The sequence below is a fragment of the Ascaphus truei genome, chromosome 9, assembly GCF_040206685.1.
Source record: "Ascaphus truei isolate aAscTru1 chromosome 9, aAscTru1.hap1, whole genome shotgun sequence".
NCBI lineage: Eukaryota > Metazoa > Chordata > Amphibia > Anura > Ascaphidae > Ascaphus > Ascaphus truei.
The window spans coordinates 58,558,209-58,573,054 of NC_134491.1; the positions used below are offsets into that span (position 1 = coordinate 58,558,209).

Consider the following 14,846-nt stretch of genomic DNA (forward strand, 5'->3'; position numbering starts at 1 on the left):
AGAGAGAGAGAGAGAGAGAGAGAGAGAGAGAGAGAGAGAGAGAGAGAGAGAGAGAGAGAGAGAGAGAGAGTGAGTGAGTGTGAGATAACTTTGTGCGTTTCTGATCCTTACCTTTAATAGTAGGGAGGCTTTTTGTGGTCCTATGAAGGGCAGATGCAATCTTAAAAATGACCCACAATCGAAAGACTAACCAACCATTATCAAGGAATTGCTGATCAATGTGAATGTACCTTCAAAGACTAAAGAAAATCTCACCTCAACTTTACTAAGTTTTTGATAATTCCCATTCCATGAAATGAGTTTTCGATCCTTTCCTCCGGACACCAGCGTTCCATCTCTCTGCATGCAAAGTGCAAAAATGCCCCCCTCGTGTGCCGCTTGCACTGCGTGACTTATTCGATTGGTACCTACAAAAAATAAACCGCAACATTGTCCTGGAATTGCATTCACAATGTGGCTAATATTAAGGATAATGGAAGTATTAAAGCGGACACAATGTACAGGGAAGGCCAGGATCCCTGCAGAATATTTTAGTGATTGCTGCTAGATAATGGTGTTTGATGAGAAGTGTTATACTTCTGATGTTAATGACCTTCTGTTGAATGATATTCTGAAGATGGCACCATTAGCCTAATTAAGTCACTGTTTACTTGGACATTTGTCACCAACCGAAGCTATTCCGATAAATTAGTTTCTCATAGAAGGTAATGAGGATTTCTAGAAAATGTTGAGACAGAGAATGCAATGAATATTATTAGTGCTTAGTACAGCGCAAATCTTACACTCGATGCTCTCAGCACACCAATTTGCACTAAACTACAATACCGCCCATCAATGCAGATACTGCAGCAGGGGTGGCCAACTTCAATCCTCAAGGGCCACGAACAGGTCCGGTTTGAAGGACATCCCTGCTTCAGCACAGGTGGCTCAGTCACCGACAGCCACCTATGCTGAAGCAGGGATTTCTCCAATATCTGGCATGTTGGTGGCCCTTGAGGACTGGAGTTGGCCACCCCTGCTGCAGCACCTCATCATTAAAGAGAGGCACAGTCTGCATTATAAGCGGCTGTGCCGGAGCTTCGGTGTAAATGGTGGGAAATAGTTGCACCAGAGGAATATTTTGTCTCCAATACATTTAGAATGGAAAGTGATGGTATATTTATATTTTCTTTGGTGCAAATAATTTGATTCGATGTCGGCTGGCAGAACAAAGTGACAGAAGATGGGAACAAAGAAAGGGGGGAAAAAACACACGTTGGAACGGCTGTGATGCGCTACGGCGGTGACGCGGTACGGCGGTGACGCGGTACGGCGGTGACGCGGTACGGCGGTGACGCGGTACGGATGTGACGCGGTACGGATGTGACGTGGTACGGCGGTGACGCGGTACGGCGGTGGCGCGGTACGGATGTGACGCGGAGCGGCGGTGATGCGGTACGGCGGTGGCGCGGTACGGATGTGACGCGGAGCGGCGGTGACGCGGAGCGGTGGTGACGCGGTACGGCGGTGACGCGGTACGGATGTGACGCGAGGTGGCGGTGCGGCGGTGACGCGGTGAGGCGGTGACGCGGTACAGCTGGGACACGCGCATATTATGCTTTCCAAAAGGAATTATGTTTTACCTTTTCCCCAAACCAGGAGGTTCCCACTCGAGTCCCCTGTGATTGTATCCCCATTTTCAGAAAAGGTCACACACAGCACAAACTTTGGTTTTTCTTGTTTCTAAAAAGGACACAAAAAAAAAAAAAAGACTAAATGGGCCATATTTATTATTTATATTTATTATTTATATTTATTATATATTTATTAAATAGTGCCACTCTAGAAGACACCTTATAGATGCCTCTATTCAAGTGAACGGGCAATAAAGGGCTATATTTTACAGAGATGTGCTAGCACAGGGGCGGGCATTGCCAGTCCTCAAGACCCCCCCCCCCCCCGCCCCCAACAGGCCAGGTTCTCAGGATATAACTGCTTCAGCACAGGTCGCTCAGTCGTAGAACCTGCTTGAGCACAGGTGACTCATTGTCCAGTTACGCTCGGGAAATGTGGTTGGATATAGAAACATCATGCAATGCCTCCAGGAATTACAGAAAACTTGGCTTTTAATATGAATTCAGATAAAGGAAAGAGCATGGGTAATGTGTTTATCTCCAGTGATATATTTCTCTAGTCCAGGGCTGGCCAACTCCAGTCCTCAAGGGCCACCAACAGGTCAGGTTTTAAGGATATTCCTGCTGCAGCACAGGTGGCTCAATCAGTGGCTCAGTCGTTGACAGCCACCTGTGCTGAAGCAGGGATATCCTGAAAACCTGACCTGTTAGTGGTCCACCCCTGTGCTAGAAGGAGTCTTCTAGAGTAGCACCCCTTAATAAATATGGGCCATTGTTGTTTGGATGGATTATATTTAGCAACATGCTGCTCTGGTAGCTCTTTCTCCTGCTACAAACATGTTATTTCTACATAACTATAACATGTAAGCATATATACCAGGGGTGCGCAGGAATTTCTGGGGGGTGGGGGGGGGAAGGTACAGCATTTGCAGAGGTCCAGCACTCTTCCCCAAGGGGGGAGGCCTCTGTAACTTCACTTACCTGCTCTCAGCCGGCTCTTTGGCGACGCGACGTCACATGACGCCACATAAGTCTAAGAGCAAGCAAGCGAGGGGGGGCAGACAGGGGGACACAAACGGAAACGTTTGCACACCCCTGACATATACGACCAAACTAATACTAGTCTATGTTATACATAGTCTATCACTATATAAACGATCTATATTTATATAGACATCCGTATACATAACATGAAAGTAACACTGGGAAAGGTTAAGATTTTATGTTCATGTATTTATGGCATTTAAGAAAATATACAGAACTGTAAAATGAGCAGATTGCAGGGATAGCAATATTGAATGCATCAATAGCTACAGCACAGTTGTGGTGTAACAAATACAATACAGGCAGTCCTCGGTTATCCGACACAATTCGTTACTCAAAATGGCGTTGTAAAGCAAAATGTTGTAAAGCGAAACACGTTTTCCCATAGGAACACTGTTTAAATGAGAGGTTCCGTTCCTGAAGGCATTTTTAACACTAAAATACACCACATATTTTATGCAGGCAATAAGATATGCAGCACACACATAAATTATATAGTGTGTATATACTGTATTATATATATTTAATATAACATAATAAATAATATATTATATAATATTATATAGTATAATATTATATATATACGCTCTTACGATGCTTTGCAACGTTGTTTATGTGTATGTGTATATATAGATACACATACACAACGTTGCAAAGCGTCGTAAGAGCGTTGGATAAGCCATTTTGGCGTTGTAAAAATGAATATAGGTATGCATTGCACAGCGTTGGATAAGCCATTCGTTGAAAAGCGAAGCGTTGTAAAACGAGGACTGTCTGTATATATCCTCCGGGTGCCAAGATCTGCATCTTGAACTCAGTTCATGCTGTAATGTCTGAAGCATTTCCCCCACATCTGCAAGGAGGTGGTTGATAACATAGTAAGCTCCACCTCACCTCAAATAACCCTTGCTTTTTAATCAAAGCATTTCCTTCCAACGTCCAAAAGTACAGATGTGACTTGCCACAGGTGACTATAATGTTAGTGTCTGTTGGGTGGAAGTCTGTCACAAATACAGCTTCATTTGAGCACTAGAGGAGAACAAACAAAAAAATGCACACACTGAATAACAAAGCATTTTCTTCACGAATGTGAAACACATGGGTGCTTTAAGTAAACACTTCAAATGCTACCAGCTCTTTCTAGTGAGGCTTGGAAAATGGAATGAGAAAGCAGCATAAAAAAAGTCCAGACAAACTGCTGAGAAACATTAGTTAAGGCAACACTCAATGAAGAACCATGTAGGCGCACAACACAGGAGAGAAACGCACAAACATTTGAAATAAGTCAGGAATATATGTGACTATTCTCTTATGAGAAGTACAGAGTTTAGAAAAAAGATACACATGCTATGCTACAGTAAAGTGTCCTTTTTTAATCCAGAAAATGACTGGGTTATTAAACAGTAGAGAACAGGGACCCCAAGGTTTATGGGTCACATATCTCCCTCCCCCCTTGACACCACACACACACACACGTCCTTGTTCCTACATCTATGTTCAGGTATTAAATGCAGCACCAAGCTGTTGGATTAGCACAACCCGAATACTTGTCTATTCTCTACTGTTCCATTTATTGGGCCATTCAACATGACAGCACTGGAAGCCAGAATGGCAGCCACACTGCGGAACATGAACACAGACATCCCGCAAGGGTGCCGGTCACAATCTTTACTCTGCGAACGAGCTGTTATATAGTAAAATAGGTACATACATTGCCATATGCCATGACAGGTTTTGGCAAATGGTTTAGGGCTAGGGCGGCCAACTCCAGTCCTCAAGGGCCACCAACAGGTCAGGTTGCAAGAATATCCCTGCTTCAGCACAAGGATATCCTTAAAACCTGACCTGCTGGTGGCCCTTGAGGACTGGCGTTGGCCACCCCTGGTTTAGGGTATATGAGGTTCTTGGAATAGTTTTTAAATGAAAAAACATTGTAATCGCGTTGGCTTTGCTAGTATCTGCCTTAAAAACATATGTGTAGGTTAGAGAGGACGACTTGTATTCGTGTACACCCAACGAGCTCATCGTTACCTTAACGTCCGCCAGCTTTTCTTCTTTTTGCCAGTCCCACACCGAGAGCACGTGGTCATTGGAGTCGTCCACGGAACAAAGGTTGCCTCCTCCATTCTAAACAAAGGAAAAAAGGAAATTATCTACCACCAGAACCACAAATAATATCCGAGATGGGGGAAAGAGACGAGAATGTATGCATGCATGTAGGTCTCTATTTATATAGCGCCATTTATGTACATAGCGCTTCACAGTAGTAATACACGTGACAATCATATAAATAGCAATTAATACAAATAATAGATCATGGGAATAAGTGCTTCAGACAAAAGTAGAGAGGATACGTGGGCACAGCAGATTTCCAAATGATCTAATTTATTTAGCCAAACAAACACAAGGTTTCGATCATAAGGTCTTTTTCAAGTGAGGTATAGTGCCACTATACCTCACTTGAAAAAGACCTTATGGTCGAAACGTTGTGTTTGTTTGGCTAAATAAATTAGATCATTTGGAAATTCTTTGTGCCCACATATCCTCTCGTCTTGTACTGTTGGATCAGACGCACGAGCACCGGTAATTACTTTACATTTATTCTTATTTGGTGTGCAGCATTTACCACTTTTCAGACATAAAAGTAACATTTCAGAAGAGGAGTCCCTGCTAGGAAGAGCTTACAATCTCATTACGCTACACCAGGCTCCTTGATGGGATACAAAACAAGGCGAGACGGCAGAAAACAATGCAAATCTTTCTAAACAGGATCCAAGCAAATACCCAATTAGTAGTGTGAAATGCATTACGCTCACGGTACACCAAAAACTAAAACATTTATATGGTGGATATTATCAACTTACCCAAGTTACACTAAGCCCCAATGTAATAAATTCTGAGGAATCAATAGAAGAATACTCTTCAAAGTCAGGAATATCGCGAGGCATTATAATCCAGAAGTGTGCAGGAGTCAGGGAGACACCAGGATGAACATATGAGGAGAAAAAACAATAACACAAATGATAGTGCAATCCTGTATGATAGGGAAATGATGCAACTGGGATACAGGATTGCACTATCATTTGTGTTATTGTTTTTTCTCCTCATATGTTCATCCTGGTGTCTGCGCTCCCCGACTCCTGGACACTGCAACTACATAAGGATCTATAAGGAAGATCCGCTGAAGGTCGAGCTGCAATCTGACAGTGGTCGTATATTATTTTATCTTTATTATCTATTTCATATTCTGCATTTACTATACTGTATTATTTCCTCCCATCTGGAACACCCGCACGAGCGCCTGGTGGTTTCTGTGTTATTATAATCCAGAAGCCTGACAAACCCTACCAAGCATTGGATGCTACACGGATTACATGGAAAGGAAAACATACGTTGTGCAGTACTTACAGATTTAGAAAAAGCAACACAGGTAACAGCACGGTCGAAGAAGCCCATTCCAATGACATGTAATGTATTCAGAGTGACGGAATCCCACACACGTACGTGTGGTAGTAATTGCTGGAAAACATAGTGGTGTAGTATGTAAGACAAGACGAAGGATAAATTATATATATATATATATAAAAAAAAAAAATACGCCTTCCGAAGTCAGCTATACAAGTACATTAAAAAGATTGCACTTCTAGGATGCAAGGGTACCATCTGAAGTACAACCACAGGCCACAAGAGGGAGCTATGCCGCTGTAAACTCAGGAACAATTATTCACAGCACACTGAGCATGGTCATGCAATTCTAATTGTAAGTCAGTATTGCGGACCTGGGGAAGAGAGAACTCTCAAAAGTTTGTCTTACAACAGGGGTGTGCAAACTGGGGGGGGGGGGGGGCGGGCAGCAGTTGCTCAGGCCCCACGCTCTTCCCCCCCAGGCATTTAAATGAATGCCGGGGGATCGCGTGAGGCCTCTGCAACTTCCCTTACCTTGTCTTCGTCACCAGGGCAACGCGGCGGGGTCACGTGACCCCGCGGTGTCATTTGATGCCGAAGACAAGTTAAGGAGAGGGGCGCAATCAGGGAGGGAGAGCAAGCAGGGGGCACAGCGGGGAAAGTTTGCGCACCCCTGTCTTATACTAATCAATTGTTAGTCCAAATAAAAAGGTAAAAAAAAGTCATCACCCAATACCGAAATACTCGTTTATTCTGCACTATATCACAACTGGAGTAAACAGAGCTATTTCTATTTAAATGTATATTGTATAAAAGGTAAAACTCACTTCAGCTCAAAAATAGATTTTTCCAACACACTGTTTTTATAAATTGCTAAAAAAGGAATGAGGCATTACATTTTTGTTTGCTGTATAAATTGTGTGTTTCCACACACAAAATGCCTTTAAATAAAAAGGAATAAAAATATGTTTACTATTAATATTTATTAATCACCATCACCTAGGCAAGCCTTAGGCCCCGCGCAGTCTGCCTGCTACGCGATGTGTGTGCGCACGTTCGTCACGCTTTCGGTTTGTTCTATGGGAGTTTTCATTCTGGAAACGACTCGCGGCGGCGCAGTGCAGCGTTGACGCGGCTGCACTTGAAGGAGACAACTGAAGTTGTAATTTCAAGCGGCGGCCGCGTCACGTGTATTTCGCCAGCCAATCACAAACACTCACACTTTGTTTCTTTTTTTTAATTTATTGTTAAGTCCCGCCTCCAAATCGCGTCATTCAGTCTGCTGGGGATGAGTACACATAGCCCAGCAGACAGAGGCGCGCAAACGCTGACGCACGCACCGCGAGGTAGGAGGCAGAGTGAACTCGGCCTTAATTCCTCATTCAGAGTAGGAAGAACAAAAGGAAACACATCGATGCACCAGATCTCGAGACCTTTAACCCATTACAGTTACATTAAATAAGATTAGACAAGCAAAAGGCACAAACAAAAAGCATATGACTGACCCATATAAAAAGCAGTGATTAAGGGGGCGATGAATATACATTGTATTTAATTACAGTTCAACTAAAATAGACAGAAATTAGTTATAGTGTAAAGAGGTTTGGAGGCCCGGGCAGGTTTGGAGGCCCGGGCAGGATTGCAGCCCAGGGCCTGGGCAGGTTTGGAGGCCGGGGCCTGGGCAGGTTTGCTTTAGCTTCTTAAGTCTGCGTGTGAAACACAAGCGTACTCTTCATTACAGAGCTGCAGGTGGGTACTGTATATATTCACACAAACCTAACAGCTCAGAGTCTCCCTGGTGCAAAAGACTAGTGTCAAATTCAAGGGAAAACATATCCCACTGAAAACAGATTTTATTTCTGATAAAGAAATAATATGCTGCTATTTTGTGCATGTAGTTAAGAGACTGATAAACAGCCGTCAATCTCAACCTGCTGAGAGCAGCAATCGTACCTCTTTTTTTTAAATTAATTTGACTTTAAAAAGGTGGCTTCTGCAACCCCATGTGCACAAGCATCGATATCCGTAAGGCTGTAATACAAAACACACACACACAGTTTATAATGGAAAGGATCACTTACTTTTCCATCCTTAGATGTACCTGCAACCTGGCCAGTTGCTATAGTGATTTTATCAGGATGGACAGCTAGGCTGCAAGAGAAACATGTGTAGACCTGTAGACCTCAGCATGGCAATTCATAATTAAACACACTTCTAAGATGCTATAAAAATTACATAAGTCTAGGGAGCAGGAATACCAATACTGTGTCTACCAAGCATCTGTCAGCATGCCGAGGTGCATGAAACAGAAAGCCACAGAGGGCCACTGTTGTCAGGTTCAGATAACACATGCAACGGTCATTATTTCCCCTCCAATTGTAAATCAGCCTGACGGCGTCCGTTTCAGGCTCCTCTGTGGAAACATACCTACAGTATTGGGGACCTTGCAAGGAAATGGGTCTTGCACGTTACAGCAGAGAGAGAGAAACACGCGGTGTCGTGGAAGCACTGAAAGGGCATTTCTGTATACTCACCACTTGACGTCATCATTGTGACCAGTGTAATGTCTTTGAAGCTGTTCTTCGACGTTATACAATACAACTACCGAGGCAATAAAATATACAGTTTCACCGGTTGGCAGAAGGTACAAGTTGCTGCGACAGTCTCGTCCTCTGTACCCATAGCTAGGACAGCAGTAAAGAAGCAATAACACTTGCCGATGTGATCGATAGACACAGATAGACAGAATACAGTACAGGGAATGATAATACAATGTCAGCGGATCTCAACTTCAGGTCTCAAGGCCCCCATCCCCCTTAAACAGGTCAGGTTTTAAAGGATATCCCTGCTTCAGCACAGGTGGCTCAATCAGCGGCTTAGTTGAACAGCCTGCTTCAGCAGTGGTGACAGTCGAAGACGGAGCCATCGATTATCCCTTGTCCTCGACCGAGCCACCTGTGCTGAAGCAGGCATATCCTTAAACCCTGACCGTTTGGTGGGGTTGCCAGGTGGCTTCTCCAAAAATATTGGATACTATGGTGAAAGGTGCGACACGCTCGAGACACACACACAGCTCTCACCACTCCATGCCGTTTCCTTCTCTCATTGGCCCCACTCCCAGCCTCCTGCCACCTCCTCCTAATTGGCTGCATTACCCAGCAGCAACCAATCAGGATGGAGGAAGCTTCCCAGCATCCCTATAAACAGCACATCTCTCCCCCTGCTCGGGAAATCCCGCGGCCCCCCAAGCCGGTCAGGTAACTATGTCCAGAGAGGCAATACCGGACACATACATGTCTAGTATTACCTCTCATTTTTTACTGGACAGTGTCCAAATACAGGACAGTCCGGTTCAATACTGGACAACCGGCAACACCAGCAGAAGAAGGATTGGTTGCAGACAGCCAAGTCCAAAATAAAGCACCATCTGCTCACCAGGTAAGTGGAAAAATTAAAATCGTTTATTGGACTACATAAAAAAACAAACGTAACAGGACAGGAAAAACCTCCCACGCGTTTCAGGCTCTAAAGCCCTTTCTCGTTGAGAAGGTTGTGACGCACATCACCGGCACTCGGGAGCTCCACAGCATCGTTGGAAGAGGAGGACGGCACATTTTCTATTGTGCCCCACACAGCAAAAGGATACAGCTGACGGAGAGCCGAAAACAGGACTACAGAGGTACAATTATACATTTCCTCTGTTATGCATACATCCCTACCAGCTCCTATCCATTGGAATCCGGTCACTGTTTACCCTGCCTGTGTTTACCTCCACTCTCTGCTCAGACCCAGCGCTTGAACCACCCTCACATTTAGCCACTGTTGTCCTGTATAAAACGGATTACTTTTCTTTTTCCTTTACTTTCTGTTCAGAGCTTGGAGTAGCCTTTTTTTTCCATCTGTCCTCAAAGGTTTACAATCTAATCTTTTTGGAAAGCCACAGCAACACAAAAATCAGATTCTCATCCATTTGACCAGGGTACAAATACCCAGTAACATGCATGCAGGATGGTGGCACCTGATAATTGGCGTGCGCATGAACGGAGTGCTTAATAACAAATTAAATGTGCAGTGTTCAACTCCTGCTGGGCTTTCAAAGAACTGCCCAAGACCGCTTTGGTGTGAATGAAACGGACACATTGGATTGCATGCGGAGTCCTAATGGAACTGAAATGCTGCAGAGTACCTCTTGGCCAGATAAAGATTCTGAGAGCGTGTTTAAAAGTCTAATTTGACTAAACAGAAATGCATCAAGCACCACAGGTGTTGAAATATAATCTCAAACAAACAGGAGAACCTCCAAAGCTTTTTCTTTCTAAATTGCATGTATAACAAACGCAAAAAGGTGCATACACGTGTTAGTATCTCCAGATGTATTTCTAAAGGTAAAATGAACCATGGCCCACTCATTCAGTTTTGGCTACAATATGATATTTCACAAGGAAATATCCATTCAATTGAATTTCATTTTCTTAAAGCAGCAGTCCAAGCTGCGTTTTTGTTTTTAATTTTATATTTTTCCCTTTAACATGCGCATCCATACAATCCGCACAATGATAAGTAATTAGCCAAGTTGCCGATCGATCGGCCAAGATTTGCCTCGGGGTTCACTAAATGACTTTCCGTGCAGCAGAAGAGGATCAAAGATGCAAAGTTCTGTGGAGAAGATCATGTGACCAGGCAGTGACTAGATACAATTGGTGCACCGCTAGAGAGCGGGCACGGCTAAAAAAAGGGGTGTGCCGGAGCCTGTTTCAGAAGAGGAAGGGGGGACGACTTTGTAAATAGTTGAAATAGTAACAAAAAAATGTGTGTTACATTATAATACATTAAAAATGTCATTCCATTTAAAAAAAAAGTTACAACTATTTTCTGATAGTACAGAACTGATTAAAAAAAAAAAGTAGGATATGAGCAATGCATTGCAAAGGATACACCCATTCCAGTTTAAGTTTCTTGGCTGGTAGTTCTACTTTTGCCTCCAAATTGTACGATTCAACGTTGTCTTTGGGCATATACATGGTAACTGGACGTCCTCGGAGAAACATTTTTACATATCCTTCCTCTACAAAAAAAAAGACAAAAAAGTCAGAAAAGTTAGTGTTACTTACGTCCTAGCATGAGCAGAAAAGCAAGCTCCCCTTTCTCTTCTTAGCTTTACAGATATATAATTTATTCAAGGTCCTCTCAGTTGTTAGTAGACATTTCACAGGCAAAGTGAAGAAATTATAAAAGCAAAAAGGGAAGAAAAGGTTCAGAGAATCTTTTTTTTTCCCCCTTTCTTTTCTTTTAAGCAAGCAACAGCAATAAAATCACAACAAAATCAAAATACAGAAAAACGCAAGACCACATATTGGAATTTTAGTAATTGTTTTAATGAAATTAGTCAAATCAGCATGCACATACAGGTATGTTAATATTCTCTCTCTCTATAAAGACATCATTAGCACAGTACAGAAATACAGGAAGGTATAACGGACCTCAAAACATAACAAAAGGCTCTACAATAAAGGAATCTGGGAATACATTTGAAAAATAGATCTTTAAATACAGTTAATGGGATAAAGATACTAGAAAACAAATAAACGGAGTAGACATTTTTAAACTAAAATTATGTTGTCAAGAGTGAAGTATTAGGGAAAGTTCAATAGCAAAGCTGGAAATAACTGCTGGAGGACTTGGGGACCTTGAAACTAGGAGATCTAGGGAAAGGCATACTGGTTTGGCTAGGACTTTTAGACAATGGCAGGGACAGCATCTTTCTATCATCTGATGACAATAGTCCACATTCACAACTTGAGGATTCCTGCTGCTCCATCAGATGTTCAATGAATTCCGCCTTGTTCGCAGAGGAATCAAGCAGTTGGGAAGCCAGTAATAGCTGCACAGTTACTAGACAGAATTGATGGACGGCCACATAGAAAAATGGAAGGGCAGAAGTAACCAATTAATGGGTTAAATAAATGAAGGGGTATTCCATTTACACAGATATGAGGCGTGTCATTGGCTGATTGTGTTACAACAGGGGGGCTCAACTCTAGACCCTTCCCACGCTCAACAGGTCAGATTTTAAATATATCCCAGCTTCAGCACAGGTGGGTTACAGGTGGGCAACAATTGGGTTACGGATTGGGCCATCAGTGCTGAGGCTGGGCTATCCTCAAAACCTGACCTGTGGGGGGTGGGGGGGGGGTCTTGAGGACTAGAGTTGAGCCCCCTGTGTTACAATATATTGCAGACTTCCCATACCATTCAAAGGGACTGCTGGAAGAGTTTGATCACAGTATGCCATTACTTGATATTGCACCATACCCAATGGCACTGGTCACATCTGTACAACTGAATGGATTAACACTTCTATTAGAGCAGCAAAGTAATGCGATTGTGAAATGCACTTATCTGCCTCGCTCTCAGAAAAGAAATGAGAAAATGATGGTGCTTTGGATTTACATGTCAGCACTGGGACAAATCTCCTTGATGAAATAATGAACAAAAATTAAAAAAAAAACACAAAAACAAGTGTATGTGTGACACATCAAAATACAAGCTTAATAGAGGAAGTCATTTAATACAGCAAAGCACAATGTTCCTATGCTTTAGACGCACATAAGGAAAGCATGCCAGTGGCGCAATCGCAAGAAAGCAAGCCTACAATGCAGAGCTAGAAGTATAATTAGTCATGAATAGGCCAATTTTCTTTTAAATGCATACACAATATCTAGTTTCGCTGGATTATTCCCAATGCTAGAGTTTGTAACATCTCCCAAATAACCAGGGTTACGGGTCCTTCCAGCAATTAGGGGCTTAAGGAAGCATTCAATTATACTGAACCCTCTCAGAAAGAAAATAGGCTGCAGTATGAAAGAGGACTACGAATCAATACTTCTGCTACTTAGGTTTTCGACCTGCGTTTCTTATTGGAGCCTTACCTGCTAATGACAGCCATCCATCATACCACCCCTAATTCATTCTGACAGCCTTCAAAACATGAACAGGAAAATATATTTGGGGAAAGACTCCAGTGAAATGTTCTCTCGGTGAACACAGAAATGTAGCATGGCAAGGTTAAGTATTGGGGCTACTTTACATAGATACTTAAATATTGTATCACTTGCTTAGAAGATGCCAACCTATTCACAGTGCAGTACAGTCGGGCGTGATAGACGATAAGGAACATAGGAAGGAATCCATAAATATTATATTATCATACACTTGGAAGATAGACAAGCAGGGCCCGGTAGTCTACTCTATAAGGCAAAAAGGTTCATTTGCCGGGAGAAATCATCTCTTCAGACAGGAAATGCTGCCTTAAGCATGCATTCACATGGAGATACAACAGATATACTTTGTGTGTGTCATACTTTCATTAGAATGATAAGCAAACTACTAATGCAAATCACAAAGCAAGCTATTAAAGCCATCTACTTCTGATGCGCGGGACTAAATTCAGCAAGCCATTTTTCTATGCATAGTGGGTAACATCACACATACACAGCTCTCTGAGCAAGGACTGACTATTTGCCAAGATTAAACAGACTTCTGAATGAAAATGTACTGTATCGGTTTTCAAATGTATGCAGTATATGGTAAAAGAGCATACAACGTTTCAGCCACTTTCTTTCCCAAGGGAAACGATGTGAAAGACAGCCAATTAATCACTACGCGCCAGGCAGCGAGTTGCATCCATGTATTCAAGAAGATCCCATCACCTTGGCAACAGTGTTGCTCAGAGAGCTTATGGAGGTTCTACAAGTGAATCGTACCTTTGCAGTGAGTGACACGGCGCTTCCCTTGTGATTACAGAGATAGAGAGAGAAGTGCTGGGTAAAGATGTGTATATAGCAGCATTGTCAGGCTTACTTAGTACTACTTTCATCTATCCAGAGGGCCAACATGCGATAAACCAAACATTGGACAAGAACATTTCTATTCAAACTATAAAGAGGTGGTTGTAACCACAGCAAGTGGATGGCGTTTAAAAATAAATACTAATTATAGTGCTGGGGAGCAATTGCATCCCAAATTTTGCAGGAAACTATTGTCAGAAATGGACTGGACATCTCAAAGTTATGAAGACCCAAGGTCCCAAATGGGGTGTTATTTAAATCAGAACAATGGTTTATGAATGGACTATTTCTTTTTTTACGAGTGATGCTCCACAGAAGAGAGCATTTAAAATGTCCAGACACTCCCCTAGAAACGGCTAGTTAATACAAAGTTATAACCAGTATAATTACATACTTGTAGAGAACAAGGCGATTACATGTATTATAATTACAGAAACCCTCCAATCATTCGAATCATTGATAACCACGGTCAACCCCAACCCACAATAAAGCCACCAACATGGAAAATTCTGCTTCTGTAAGCCGATTAGAGAACAGCGTAGGTGGCCACCACACAAGGTTTTGAAATCGCCATGTTGTGGCTCCTTCCCATCTTCAGAAAAATACGTGTTGGAGACTGAAAATGTAAAAGTAGACTGAAACAACCTCGAGACTTACTGATGGATGCCAATCCGTACGGCTCACTTACTGATGAGTAAGTGTGGCCCTAAATGCTTAATCGCGATGTCCAGGAGGACAGTGACGCTTGGCATTAGAAAGGTCCCATTCCAATTGAGCGAATTTGACAGATCTGCATGTTCAGTACAAACACACACCAATAAAAACAAACAGCACAGACAACTGCAGACTTTCATCTTCTTCTTAAGCAGATCGGCAGAAAAGTGCAGTGACTGAAAATGTTCCAAGAAACTTTTAAACATGGCAACGCAAGTCTTGT

At 42.7% G+C, this 14,846-nt stretch overlaps 1 protein-coding gene across 12 annotated transcripts in view; it reads right to left on the reverse strand.

Annotated features, from left to right (window-relative positions):
* EML1 (EMAP like 1) overlaps window positions 1-14,846 on the reverse strand; it is a 100,069-nt gene that overhangs the window by 10,660 nt on the left and 74,563 nt on the right. For 9 of the 12 annotated variants that reach the window (XM_075615106.1, XM_075615103.1, XM_075615100.1 and 6 more), the window contains 9 exons: window positions 13,826-13,852; window positions 10,998-11,127; window positions 8,597-8,746; window positions 8,144-8,213; window positions 6,066-6,176; window positions 4,689-4,784; window positions 3,552-3,686; window positions 1,623-1,722; window positions 256-407 (listed from right to left, as the gene is read on the reverse strand). In XM_075615106.1, coding sequence (XP_075471221.1) covers window positions 256-407; window positions 1,623-1,722; window positions 3,552-3,686; window positions 4,689-4,784; window positions 6,066-6,176; window positions 8,144-8,213; window positions 8,597-8,746; window positions 10,998-11,127; window positions 13,826-13,852 — 971 coding nt within the window. The other 3 variants (XM_075615099.1, XM_075615096.1, XM_075615107.1) reach the window with 2 other exon arrangements.